Genomic DNA, 14,823 nt, shown 5'->3' with positions numbered 1-14,823 from the left:
GTAGGTATCTGTGTCTCTCTATATGTGCATTTGTATGTATATCTGTGTGCAAGTGTGTGACTTTGTATATCATATCTTTGTGTGTCTGTGTATATATATGTGCATGTGTGTGTCTCTGTGTGTGTTTCTGTGTGTGTGTGTGTGTGTAGGAATTGAGGGGAGTGAGAAGTAAGTAGGTAACCTAAATGGCCTTAACATTTCATCCATCTCCACCAAGCTTTAGACAGGCTTCTTCTGTCTCTAACTTCCCTTGTGGCTCAGAAGGTAAAGTGTCTGCCTGCAATGCGGGATGCCTGGATTTGATCCCTGTGTCAGGAAGATCCCCTGGAGAAGGAAATGGCAACCCACTCCACTACTCTTGCCTGGAAAATTCCATTGACGGAGAAGCCTGGTAAGCTACAGTCCATGGGGTCACCAAGAGTCAGACACGACTGAGCGACTTCACTTTCACTTTTCTGTCTCTAGGCCCCTGACTTCCCTTTCCTTAGAGCTTACTTTAATTTTAATTTCTTAATATAATCTTGATATATAAAAATACATATTTAATGAATAAGATTCAATGAGTTTGGACATATACAAATATGGGAACCATCACCAAAATCAAGGTAATAAACATAACTCATTGCCTCCAAAATTTCCTCATGTCTCCCTTTTTAGGAGATAAGAATACCTAACATGAGCTTTACCTACTCATATTTTCAAGTGCACAATTCAGTATCATTAACCGTAGGTACTACACTGTACAGCAGATTTCTAGAATTTATTCATCTTGTACAACTGAAACTTTATACCAATAGAAAAACAATTCCCTGTGCAAGTGAGGGAACCAGACAAAAAGCATTTGCCATAGTTCAAGTGTGAAAGAGAATCTGAAAAACAACAGGATGAGTTTTTTTCAACGACCTGATTTTGAGGGAAAGATAATAAGAAAAGATGCTGTCAAGGATGTTGTCCATTTTCGTGGTATGATTTGGCAATAGGAACCACTGCGAAGTTTCAGAAGGGACATGTTACAGTCAGATACAGATTTTAGATAGGTCCCAGGTGACTGTGCAGGGATCCATTTGAAGGAGAGGAGGTGGAAAACCATAAAGAGGCCACGATGGGAATCCAAATAAGAGGTGATAGGGTGTAATGAGGCATAACTGAATTAAATACTCTAGGCAGCAATAATTCATTTAGTTTGCAAGTCAACTATTAAAAAGAAATAATTCAGTAGTGTATGACTTTCCTTTAAATATCCATAGCAGATGTGAGTAGTCCCTTTACAGGAATATTGGAACCACTCAAAAGCTCTAATCAATTGACAATAATAACTTCTTGAATTTCAGAGGTAGAACAGAAAATTAAATTCTTCAGTTCAAGAGAATAAAACTGGCCCCCACATAGGAAAATTTTCTTCATTGAAAGCAGAAATGTCATCTGAACCTCATGAGGTCAGTTTGAGCTTGATAAAGTATTACACAGGGAATGAAGGAAAATTGGTCAATTTTGAAAATAATCAGTTATTATCTCTGGTTCAGCTATATTTTTAAAAAAACTTTTATGTGCAATTCTGTACTTTTTGAATAAAATGGTAATCTTTTATTTTTGAAACATTCTTTGAAGTATAGAGACTAAAATATGTTTAGAAATATAGTATTTGCAGAATTTTCAATTGGTAAATAAAAGGCAGAATCAGATGTTGCCCTGCTGGAATTGTAATACTTATTTTAGAAGCAACATTATTACCAAATCAGAATTTGTGGCAGCTCATGCAGTCTGATTCTGATACCAATCAGAGATATCAATCTCTTTCCAGCTCTTCTTTACAGGTGTAAGCTATGCTTGGGAAATAGTTTCTCAGTATTTTTGAAATAAGCAATGTGTTTTCACAATACTTGTTTACAATATTCCCTTAGCCTTAACACTTAGTCTCTCAGTTCAACTAGCAAATTCTATTCCCCTTCTAAGACTTTACTCATGGGCCCCTAAAATTTCTCTTATTTTCCTAGGAAGAATTATTCTATCTTAGTTAATTTTTTACATGTTTCTTTTCCCCAATCCAAACATCTTTCATTTTTACTTCCCTCCTTAACAATTATACCTTCTAAGGTCTGGCATTTCAAGTCAACTTGCCTGAGACCTGCACTCCCTTGCATGTCTGTCTTTTTTGTCTAATTCATGTAGTTAAAATATACAGTGTCTATTCTCTTACAAATAAGCCAAGGCTGAGGAAAGCTGTATGGCAAGGAAGTTTGGTGTCACTGTGGGTTGTCACTAAGCTCAAAAGGGCCCTCAATATAATACTGGTTCCTTCTCTCCCTGCCTACTTCCTCTATCACTCATTTCCAGGACTATAATAAACCTCATTCAATCTTCAAACATTTAACCTCTATTCATTTCCTCTTCACTCTTGAGCAAATAACCTCATATCTCACTGAGAAAAACACAGCCACCAGGAGGAAACATCACCACTTCCTATCAAACTTACAATCTGTCTGCTTCTGTACTAATGATCTCTTTTTCTTTAGTTTCACTAGGGTAGTAGTTTTAAACTTTGGCTCCGCATTGATAATAGCATCTGGGGAGTTTTCAAAAAATACTTCTGCCTAGGCTCAAACACCAGAGATGGTGGTTTAAATAGTTTGGGTTAGAGCTTGACTATGTTTTTGAAATTTCTTCAGATGATTCTAATGTAGTTAGGGTTGGGAATCAATCTTTGAAAAATTTCCGATTCTATCTTCTCAAATCATATACTCAAATTCACGCCTTCCTTCTTTTCTATATGTAGAGGGAGTATAAAGAATCACTCCCTTTCCTCTTAAAAATGAAACCAAATGAAACCAGATCAACCAGCTAACCAACCAAGCAACAAAAACACTTAAGAAAATTTCTCCGTCATACCTGTGGTGAGGAGTTTTCTGTATCAGCTTAGCTAGGCTGTGGCAGCCAGTTACGCATCCAAATATGACTGGGCACGTTTCTGTGATGGATTCTGTAGAGATAGTTAGCATCTCTACACAGCTGACTCTAATTAACGTGACTGTCCTCAATTACCTGAGTAAGCATGGCTGATTTCATCAGCTGAAAGTCTGAAAAACTTCAAAAGCTTAGGCTCCAAAATGGAGAGATTCTACCTGTGGTCTGCAGTGTCCATTTTCATCCAAGAGTTTCCAGCCTATGTTTGATACAATCCAGAGGTCTGAAAAGAATTAAATATTAACACACACACACACACACACACATAAAATAACCACACCTGGTTCAGGACTTCTCTGGTGGTCCAGGGGTTAAGAATTGGCTTGCCAATGCAGGGGACACAGGTTCAATCCCTGGTTTGGGAAGATTCCATGAGTTACAGAGCAACTAAGCACAGTCACCACAACCTGTGCCACAGCTAGTGAGCATGTGCTCTAGAGTTGTCCGAGAGATGCAACTACCGAAGCCCGCGCTCCTAGAGCCCGCATTCTGCAACGGGAGAAGCCACTGCAATGAAAAGCCTGCAAACCACAACAAAGAGTAGCTCCTGCTCGGGTCAGCTAGAGAAAGCCCATGCACAGCCACAAAGATCCAGGACAGCCATAAATAAACAAGCAAGCAAGCAAGCAAACTGGTTCTGCCCCATCATTCCACTCAAACAGCCTGCACATGTTGTAATTAACCTTGTTTTGCAAAAACATTTTCCAAGTGGCTATTCAATTGACACATGCTTGGGAAGTTCAGGCTTTGTGTTTTACAGCTCTGGTTCACCTACTCTGTTAGATATGAAGTGTCCATTCCTGCATGAGTCGACTTGTCTCATTATTAAGTTCAGTTGTTCAATTTATAAATACACATGTTGGATTGTATCAAATGTTTTCTACCATCTTAAGATTTTTACACTAATGTAACTCATTTTCCAATATGAACTAATCTTGCATAACTGGGATAACTGAACAAGGTCATAAGTCTATTACTTTTATACATTGCTAGACTGGGTTTGTTAAGTTTTGACTTTTGATATTGAAAGAGCCTCTTAATGAAACTGAGATGGGAGTGAAAAAGTTGGCTTAAAACTCAACATTCAGAAAATGAAGATCATGGCATCTGGCCCCATTACTTCATGGCAGATAGATGGGGAAACAATGGAAATAGTGACAGACTTTATCTGTCACCAAAATCACTGCAGATGGTGACTGAAGCCATGAAATTAAAAGACGCTTGCTCCTTGAAAGAAAAGCTATGACCATCCTAGACAGCACATTAAAAAGCAGAGACATTACTTTGCCAACAAAGGTCCATCTAGTCAAAGCTATGGTTTTTCCAGTAGTCATGTATGGATGTGAGTTGGACTATAAAGAAAGCTGAGTGCTGAAGAACTGATGCTTTTGAACTGTGGTATTGGAGAAGACTCTTGAGAGTTCCTCGGACTGCAAGGAGATCCAACCAGTCCATCCTAAAGGAGATCAGTCCTGGGTGTTCATTGGTAGGACTGATTTTGAAGCTGAAACTCCAATACTTTGGCCATCTGTGATGTGAACAGCCGACTCACTAGAAAAGACCCTGATGCTGGGAAAGATTGAAGGTGGGAGAAGAAGGGGATGACAGAGGATTAGATGGTTGGATGGCATCACTAACTCAATGGATGAGTTTGAATAAGTTTCAGGAATTGGTGATAGATAGGGAGGCCTGATGTGCTGCAGTCCATGGAGTCTCAAAGAGTCAGACATGACTGAGCAACTGAACTGAACTGATGGGCATTTATGTTAATTTTTTGTACGTGAAAATGGCAATTTGGCCTTACTTCTCTTTTAATTGCCATAGGCTTGTTAATTTTATTGATATGTTCAAAGCATCAAATTGTTGGAAAGTCATTTTTTACTTCATAATTAATGCAAATATTCCTTAAATTTTACAAATAAGATATAATATTAAATAAAATTAAAATAAAAGTTTATTTGGAGTTAGTTGAACAGAAATAAAAATTTCAACATTTTCCAATTATAGTTCTACTGTTACTTTTAATAGGGAACTATTTTGGCTGAATTTTCTACAAAATTTGTAGACTATAGATTTTCAGCTTTTAAAAGCCTAGGTAATTAATAGTCAAAAAGTCAGATTCATTAATCATTTATCTAATTATAATCTTTTAGATTTGGAATTATTTAAAAAAATGTTCCAAGATATATTTCATCCAAGAATACTCTAGTTTACCATAAACGTACTATATACTACTGTTGATGTTAGTGAAAGGTTGAGAAGGATAGCACATTACATAAAAGTTGATCAATCAACTCGATGTATTCCTAAATTTAATTATTTTTATAGAGATAAATAGGAAGAAAAATAAAAGTAAAAATTCAAGTTCAGTAGATTTCCTATAATGTTTTAAGGTTAAAGAAATGATATAAAATGTCCTTGCCATAGAAAGGTATCAAATATGTAAGCCCACTCATAGAGGGACCCACTGGCTCAAAAGGGTGAATTTAAGGCTTAATAAGAGTAACAAGTTCAATGAATTAAAATGTATCAAATATGTTAAAAGTTCAATTTCTTGATCTGGGTGGTTGTTTTAAGAGTATATAGTAATTTATTAAGTTACACATTTAATTCTGTTTTCTGTATTTGTGCTGTTTAAAACGTACTTTTTAAACTGAGTGAATGAACTCATCATATAATTTTCAGAAAAAATATTCCAGAAAGTTCTATTTCTATGTTAAGTATCAATATATCAAGTTGATAAAAACAGGCAGCCAAAGTTGATATTTTCAATATTTATTAGTAAGGCTGAGGCCACAGCCTTTATACAGCACAATTTGCATAAGTTATCAAGATACATCTTGTATACAATCACAAAACCAAGACATATTTTTACATAGAGTAAAACTCAAGACAGATTTACAAGCATTTCTATACAATTCTCATGTATTTCAGTTCAATTTATATAACCTTTAGCCCAAGAATTTTTCATTAGATTTCATTAGATGGTTCATTAGATTTTTGAGAGATTTGGGTAGAACAGAAAAAAGAACACATTAGCAAATCACCAACACGGCATGCAACATATAGTTAGAAACAAGACGTATCTCCAAGTACTCTATTTTTTATTTTTAAACCAATTTTATTAGGTTTTTATCTTCAGTTCAGACAAGAAACTTATTTCCTTTAACATCGGATGTGTTTTTGTTAGGATATCAGCACACACATTAATTGGTAGTGGGAGCACCTGAGCACATCACCAACAAATATACATACACAATCAAACAAGAATCATATTCACATGCTGAATGCCACAGGGAATTAATATTTCAACTTCGTCTAGTATACCAAATGGAGAGTTATGTACAGGGTAACGAATTAAGAAAATGCTCTCAATCTACCTATCAGAGAAGGAATCATTTGATTAAATGATTTTTATTTAAAGGGAGTCTTTAATAATAACAACAACATGGAACATACAGAAAACATCAATGTGTCATATTCAATGAGAATATCTGTTTCACTCATTCATTCTTGTGTCACATCAAAGGCAAGTTATTATTAAAGAGACAGCTCATAATTATTCACTGAGCTTTCTTTTACTTCCAGCTCAAGCTCAAAGAGGGAAAATCACTCTGTCACACATAGAGTTATAAACACATACATAGCTGTAGTTGGCTGCTTTTGGAATATTAGACATTGTAGCAATGAAAATAAGTTTTTAAAAATATTGTTAGTTATGATTTAAATAATAAAGTAAAAAAATACTATAAACATCTTTATGATATCTTAATGAAATGAAACACTGATCAAATCATTTCTAATAAATTGGGCACAATATAGTATATAATTTCATTTTACTTCACATCACCACCAACCTAGTTCACTACCTCTATCACCATGATCATCACAACCGTTCCTATAATAAGAATCAGTATCAGCTGGTTACCAGCTATAATATTCCCACAGTATGACTATTTTAATGTGTGTGATCCATAAAATTAAATCCACTGATATGCTGAAAATATGCATTTATTAATGTGATTAATTACAATATAGGCAACATTAAGGAGCAAAGACAATCACTTCCTCTTAGTCTTGGATACTCTTCTTTTAAACTGAAATAATAAAGAGTTCAGAGTCACCAAAAGTCTCCTTAACCTTAAGTAAAACAGGGAAACACAAACTTCTTAGTATTATCTATGTCTGTAATGACCATTCTAGACATCCCTGTCTTGTGTAAAAATTCGCTCTGTGCTTTTGCTTCACAGCTAAAGGTTTCTTGGGGACCAAATTTTAAACCAAGAAGCAACTTATGTCTGATGACTCAATGAAATTGTGGGAAAAATTAAGATGCTCTTCAAGGTAAAAGTGCTGTAATTGGATTGATCACATGTTATTTAGAGATTACAAACTTTGTCTCTATTAGGATAAAAAAAGCTAATCCCAATAAAATAAATGAAATAAAAAGTGGAAAATCATGTGCTGTGATATATACAAAAAAGTAAAAAACACCGAGCCCTATTTGCAATTAAAAAAGAAACAGTTTTGTTGTAAGAAGGGTAATCAATATCAGAAGAAATGCATTTGTATAAGGTTCAGTGTTGCATAGAATAATTCCAGTACAATGTAGGTGTTTGGTCAGCTGCAAACTTGGCACGCTTGGCAGGATCTTACACTCTCTGAAGAGGGATGCTGGTGCACAAAAAGAAGCCCTGTCATGAACTCTCTTGATTGGCCTGGCCACATCACCAGTTCTGGAATAGAGGGTCCCCTGTCATGGTAAGATTCCTACTCTCTCATGTCAAATAGCTACCAAGGTATGATCTTTGTTTTGGTGGCAGCTGCTTTTGTGTATTTTAAAAGAAATGGCAACTGTAATGAAGTAAGCTAACTGGTCATGAACCTCTCATGCATACTTCTGGTGTAAGTGGCTGCAGAAGAGGACCCACAGGAGAGTCTCCTTTTAAGGACAAACAATAGAGCCTTTTTATGTCAGCAGGAGATCTTCCTGAACCCTTTCCTTCCCCAATTATGTGATGATTATAAGCTCCCTAAAGTGCTAAATTCTGCTGGAAATATCCATGGCAACCACCAGCAGATCTAGATGTCTCTAAAAATAAAATTCTAGCAATATCAAATCCTTAGTGATCCTCTCACCACATGCTCATTTTACAGCAATAATCAATGATAAAACTGCATTGTCAGGGGAGGGAGATTACAAAGTAGAGGGAAGAAAAGTGACTGTTACCTTTTCTAGACCGGAAAGGAGTGAATTTATATACCTCTATATATAATAAAGATATGTAACATGGAGTTTATTATAAATTATTTAATTTTTAATGTCTTAAATTTAATCAATGTCTGTCAGATTTCAAGTATGTTTTTCTTTAAAAATGAGAAAATTCAATATCTGACCATTATGTTTCTAGAAAATTTCTCTAATTCCACTAAAACCTCACCCTTGAATAAAGAAGCAGCTTTTAAACTCAGAATTCACAGAGAAGCAATTTATTTTTGTGGGTTTGGGAATAGGATAAGATCAGTATAATTTATTTAATTTATAACCCAATTTGTAAATTATTTTTATTAAGTTTTTGACATTAAAAATTTTTTTTAACCTTTTTTGGTTAAATGAAAGTTTATATAAGTTCATATTTTAAGAAATTTGGTTTTGGAGTTAATATACTGCTTTTATCCATGTCTTTGCTTACCATTGGTTTCAAAGATGCTTTTTCACATACAAAATCGGGGAAAAAACTGCATAATGCCTATTCCTCACTTATGTGTATAAAACTACATTTGGAAATGTGCTTTCATCTTTTCTCATAGATCACTTAGTTTGATCATCCCAACATCCCATTAGGAAGGTTAGGAATGTGTAATTCTATTTTCCCACAAATAAGAAAACTGAGGAAAATTGAGTTTAAGTGACATGTGCACGGTGACAGTTAGTGGCAGAACCAAGGCCTGAAGCCAGGCTTTGAATCCCAGCTGAGTTCATCTCCTGTAAGTCCATGTAACTTCCTTGTTCATGTTGTTGGTTGATGGGGAAGAGGATATTTCATTTTAATGACTTAGACGTTGGTCCTTTTATTCTATATTATTAAAGTAGCTCAAAGAACACTTTCACCTTAATATAACATTGATTTTTCACATATTTTCCCAACACTGATGAACTGGATGACTGTGATACTGTCACTAAAGTAGGACAATAGAGCACTAGGGAGAACTTGAATTTGGTGTCAGGGTTTTCATTTTACAATCAGTTAACATAGTAAGGAAAAAAGAAACTGTGGAAGAGCAGGAAATGACACCAATTAATCAATGTCACAGATTAGTATGATTTGTTTGCCAGAGGAAGAACTTTCTCCCTGTGCATTTATTACTCCAGAGAAAGAAAATATGTGGGATAGTACATTGATTTGCGACTTCACAAAGCACAAGTTATCATGCTTCCTAGAATATGTCCATTTAATCTAGGTCCTTTGGTATGCAGATTGAAAATGTCTTGGATTAAGGGTTATTTATGGAGATTTTCATGTTTTCAACCAAGGTTCCAACAGTTTATGGGACAATATTCTTTTCCATTAGCCAGTCATGGCTTTACTTCTAGATACATGTAATTCCATTTCTACTTAGTATTATTTTCAGTATACATTATTTCAAATTATACAAATGTGCTTTTACAACATGAATTCCAAAATTGGTGTAGTTCACCCTTATAACATTTAGACACAGAGAAAACTTATACAACATGATCTAAAAACTATAATTTCTAAATCTCTGGTCCTCCTTACTTCTTTCTAGTCTGGATACACACTGTGGGTGTATCCTATGTCAGAAGCTCAAAACAGTTATCTGAGAAGATGAAGAAGAAAGACTTTTGAAAACTGAGATTTGTTACATCAGTTCCTTCCTTTCAACCAAGCTCTTCTGCATAAAGGATTACTTTTGCCTGCGTTAGAAACCATATTAATCTTTAAGTCTCAGCCTTCAGTTCGCTATAGCTTAACTCTACTCAAAAATGTTTTGTATTAAGTAATCAAAATTTCTCTCACTGTTTTTCGTGACAGCCACAAGAAATCCAAGGTTTCAGAACTCCTTTTTTTCTCTTGTCTTCAATATATGGACTTTTTCTTTTGAGTTTTTCTCTATGTTCCACAACCATACATTTGCAAAGGTTTCAGTATGCTTTTGCTTTTTGTTCCTCTTCTCACGATTACCCCTGAAAACAGCTTAGAACCAATAGTATTCAACTATAGTCGCGATTAAGATTATTTAAAGCACTTTCTATACCCTGAGCAGACACATTTCTTCAGTGGGTTTGAGTAGGACTGACCAAAAGTTTGTGCCAGTTGACTATTCTTTTTCTGAGATCCACTTTGTCAAGCCAGATACAGGCTTCGCCAATCAAGGTCTTTTTCATAAACTTCCCTCCATTGGAAAAAAGTAAAATCTAGAAAAAATAGTCAAAATTATATATCTATTTGTGTGTACATTTTCAACTTCTTTTATGGACATTTACATATCAAAGAACTAACACAGACAAGAAAGAGTGAGGGTGAGAGGAATTAGCAGACATTCTTGTAGGAGAACTAATAACTAAGATGACCTCAAAAGATCTGCATAATATTAATTAATTCACATCAACATTTCCCAAAGGCAGAGACCTATCCTGCAGGACAGAATTCTAGATAAGATATGTGTTATCAGCTAATTCTAACTCAGTTTATGCTTAAATTGATAGAAAGTTTCAGAAAAGAACTTAACTAGTTTATGAAAAACCAACTCAAATACAAAATTACTTGAGTGGTAAGTAAATAAGTAAGAGTTTACAAGGCAGATAGAACATAACATTGATTTTAAATACCATTTACTTTACTGGGGATTTTACTATAGTAAGCTCTTCTAAAGTGGTTTCTTGTCATATGTAGAATTTACATTAGTTGAAATTCCATGGGATCTCAAACTCAAAATTTTTTTTTTTAGGGATCAGTTGAAAGAAAGGTAGAGACAAGGTAGAGACAGCCATTAATCCTTGACAATTCTCTTACTCTCTCTCTTTCTTTTTGGAATCTCCTTCAGATAATTCATCTTTATTCCTGGCCAAAATTTACTTTTATGTTTCTGACTTCAAAATCTACTCTTCTATCTTTTCAAGCCTTTGATTTTGTGATTTCAAATTGCCTAATTATATATTTCATTTGGACCTGCCCTCATCAAATTTATTACATTTCAGACAAACTCATGATTTTTTTCTCCCTCTATCCCTTCTTTAACTACTCAGCCTCTGTGCCTGACACATCTGTTCACACAGACTTCAGAATGTCTTTTAATCTTATTATTCCCTTTAACTCTAATGTCAGTTAATCCTCTAAATGCAGTTTTTGCTTTGTAATATGTCTTACATTAGTCTCCAGCACAGGCCTTCATTTAAGTACCAAAACCATGGTCTTCTCGTCCCACATTTTTCATCATTACCCTCCCTCCTCTTTCTCCTTTCTCATTCCTTGTTTCTACATCTACCAAAGGCATACTATGTATAAGCATTGTGCTAGGCTGCAGAAGACAGAGCAATGAAAATCAAGCTTTGCACCAGAGAAGTTGATAGTACAAAAACAGTGGCAGGTAAGTACATAAATGGTTGTGCAAAACTGGGAGTGATGGCCTAATAAGATAAGCAAAACATGTGAATAAGATGTGATGAAGTATACCACAGCCATCAGTAAAGAGATGACTTTACATTGAAAGATGTGGAATATTGTAAGAGATGGAGAGAAATGAAGAAGGGAGTACTGAAGGGGAGGAAAAATACAAGCAAACAATCCAAGAATGTGAAGATTCTGGTGTGACTGAAGTAAAGAGTGAGTGGAAAAGTATACAAAGAGATGAAATTAAATGGAATACAATTAAATTAAATACATATAACTCACTTTAGAGGATTCTGAATGGGTCAGGCTAACAGTGAATCATTGGAGGGTCATCTAGTCAGTGTTTTTAAAAGATATCTCTGCCAGTAGTGTGATAAAATGAATTAAAAGCATAAGATAATGATGGCAAGTAGGCCAGGTATAGTGCTGAAATGATGTGCATAATAAAGATGAAGACCCAAAGAGGATCAGTGGCAGTGAGTGTGAAAAAAAAATCTGTATAAATGAAACTGAGTAGGTAAGATAGAGGCTAATTGGATGGGGTGAATGGGTTGTGGAATTTTCAAGGGCCCCTGGAAAGTTACCTCTAAAATTAACTTGTAAAATGTCACATAGTATATGATTGGCATATAAATATTGAATAATTAAACAGTAAATAAGTACAGTATAGGTGAAAATTTAAAAATAGGAACGGTATGAGTTACCTGAAGAGAATGTCCAGCAGGACTTAGGCTGAATCTAAAAGTCTCATTGAATGAAGGCTCTCGATCATGTCTACATACTCTTGTTTTTTTCTTGATCACCTTTTTTTGGGTAGATATGTTCATCACATATAGTTTCACATATAAATCTGAAAATAAGAATTCAGCTTATTAAGTGTCTACTAACAATACATTTATACAATTAGCATTATAATTGTATTCTGGGAGCTTCCCTACATTTTACATAAAGCCAGTAGACTGTGAACAACTTGTTTCAGACAACATAGAGCACTTAAAATATACCTAATTAAAACACACCAATTTTCCTAGCAGTTTAAATGTTTACTTGTATAATAAATATATCACTCTATGTTGGAAAAAAATCTAATTTTTAACCAGTAAAATATCAATTTGCTTTATATAAGATTAGATTTATAAGATTATAAATTAATTCTTATTTCATATTTTTTTTTCAGATATATTTGATACACAGTCCAAATTTTAGTTAGCATTTTCTAGGGCATTTAGTTCATTCTCCTAAGGAGTTCTTAGATACATTATATTGCTTATTATCATAAAATTAGATACCTGGTAAGTGATCAGGAGATTTAAATTTGTAGGTAATATTTCTACACTGTAGGATTTCAACTATTAGTTGTTCCCCATCTGTCTTCATTTCTTTCTTCAATGCAATCTTGATTTCTCCCATTACCTGAGTTTTAACTGGAACAATTTAATTAAAAAGTTAAGGAATATGTCATGTCATATATTAACTGGTTCATTCAATAAGTTTTTTGTACATTCATTTTTTGAGTGTTTACCAAGAGCTCAACATCTTATCATATCCTATGGATACACAGATGAACAGAATACAGTCCAAGCCCTTAAGGAGTAGAAAGTTTCACAGGAAAACTAATAAATTATAAACTTAAAATGAGGTATGTTATGTATAATGATAAGCTAGTAACATGAGAGGTATGCAGGAAATGTAAGTAGGTGTCACTCAACTGTAGATTTTTAGGACAAAAGAGGTAATAGATGAGACAATAGGAGACTGTAGAAAGATAGTCGTACATACAAATAATAGAATTCTAATTTATAGCAAACATTAAGTCAAGTGAGATACAAGAAGCTGTCTGCCAACAGTTGCTCACTACCTACAAGGCTTACAAAGGAACACTTGCTAACACAACTAAATGTAGTTGTATATTATATCTACTTCCATTCTATTTTCTTTGTAAGAGAAGTGGCCAACAAGAATATATAGTAATAAAATTTCACTAGGGAAAAATATAAGTGATTTAAATGAATTCAAGACATTCTTCTAGTATTTATCTTGGATCTTTATATTAGTGAAGAAGCAATTCATGCTAGGTCAAACTCTATGTTGATTTCAATGGATTTTCTCTCCTATATTGATTCATACATTTATTCACTTACTCATTCACCAACAAATATTTTATTTCCCACTCTACTTTGTGATAAGCACTCTGTTAGGAAGAATGGATACAATGGTAAGCCATCATACACATGCTTACTGGTTTTATGGTTTTTCAGTCTATTGGGAAGAAGTACTTCAGTGAAATAATTTATTCAGTAAAGGTACAATTAGAGAGAGAGAAGATGTTCTGATGTATAAAAGCATGGTTACAATAAAGTCTAGGAAAGAACTTCATGAGCTGAAACCAGAAGAATAAGAAAGCATTAACTAGGTGATATGGATGGAGAAGAACATCCTAAAGAGAAGGAACAGTGTGTCCACAAAAGGCAACATCACTGGACCAAGGAACTAAATAAATATTCATGGGATTATAATATACTGTTAAGTGGTGCTATGTTTAGAATTTGCATTTTATCTTTAGAACAATTGAAATCCAGTGAAGGTCTTTAACATGGATGTAGATCATTTGTTCTCATATGTTTCAATCTCAGGCTTTCTTTATATTACAAAAAGAAAACACTGGTCCTCAAAGAACATTAAAGTTTCTAATTAAAAAATAAAAGTATACATTTACAAATATTTATTCATTGGTTCCATTAAAATGACAAGAATATACCTGTAAGTAGGGATTTTAATGAAAAATAACCATAATTTAAAAAAACAGTGAGGCATGTACAGATTAATGTAATTATCTGTACTTGGCTTAATAGTGGATGGCTGAATTCTCATACTTGTTTCTACATTAAATCCAGTTCAATATGTTGTATTAGTTGAAATACATGATGGTCTTACATATATACATAGTTGGAAAAGGAAGAAGTATTTTAGTATCCTTTTCAGATAACTGTGGACAATCTTTGATACTACCAAAACATGAAAAGTAGTGTTTCTTTTTTTTAAAGATTAATGGAAATGTAGAATCTGAAACCATATCAATGAACTTTTTTTGTACTTTTACTTTAAAATACTATAGTCTATCTTGTACCTCGAATGGATCATTTAACTTTACCTGAATTGGTAACATCATATACTATTTATTTTGTAAAATAATGGTCTATTGAGTTATGTAGGTCTTCAAAAATCTGAC

At 34.0% G+C, this 14,823-nt stretch overlaps 1 protein-coding gene across 1 annotated transcript in view; it reads right to left on the bottom strand.

Annotated features, from left to right (window-relative positions):
* Positions 1–5,720: 5,720 nt before the first annotated feature.
* PCLO (piccolo presynaptic cytomatrix protein) overlaps positions 5,721–14,823 on the bottom strand; it is a 392,120-nt gene continuing 383,017 nt past the window's right edge. The window contains exons 23-25 of the mRNA XM_024991035.2: positions 12,884–13,018; positions 12,299–12,444; positions 5,721–10,399 (exon numbers count right to left, since the gene is read on the bottom strand). Of these exons, the coding sequence (XP_024846803.1) occupies positions 10,259–10,399; positions 12,299–12,444; positions 12,884–13,018 (422 nt within the window). The 3' untranslated portion in view covers positions 5,721–10,258. The remainder of the gene's footprint in view (positions 10,400–12,298; positions 12,445–12,883; positions 13,019–14,823) is intronic.

This window comes from Bos taurus, chromosome 4, assembly GCF_002263795.3.
Source record: "Bos taurus isolate L1 Dominette 01449 registration number 42190680 breed Hereford chromosome 4, ARS-UCD2.0, whole genome shotgun sequence".
NCBI lineage: Eukaryota > Metazoa > Chordata > Mammalia > Artiodactyla > Bovidae > Bos > Bos taurus.
Note: the sequence above shows the minus strand (reverse complement) of the source record. Positions and strands in the feature narration are given on the sequence as shown.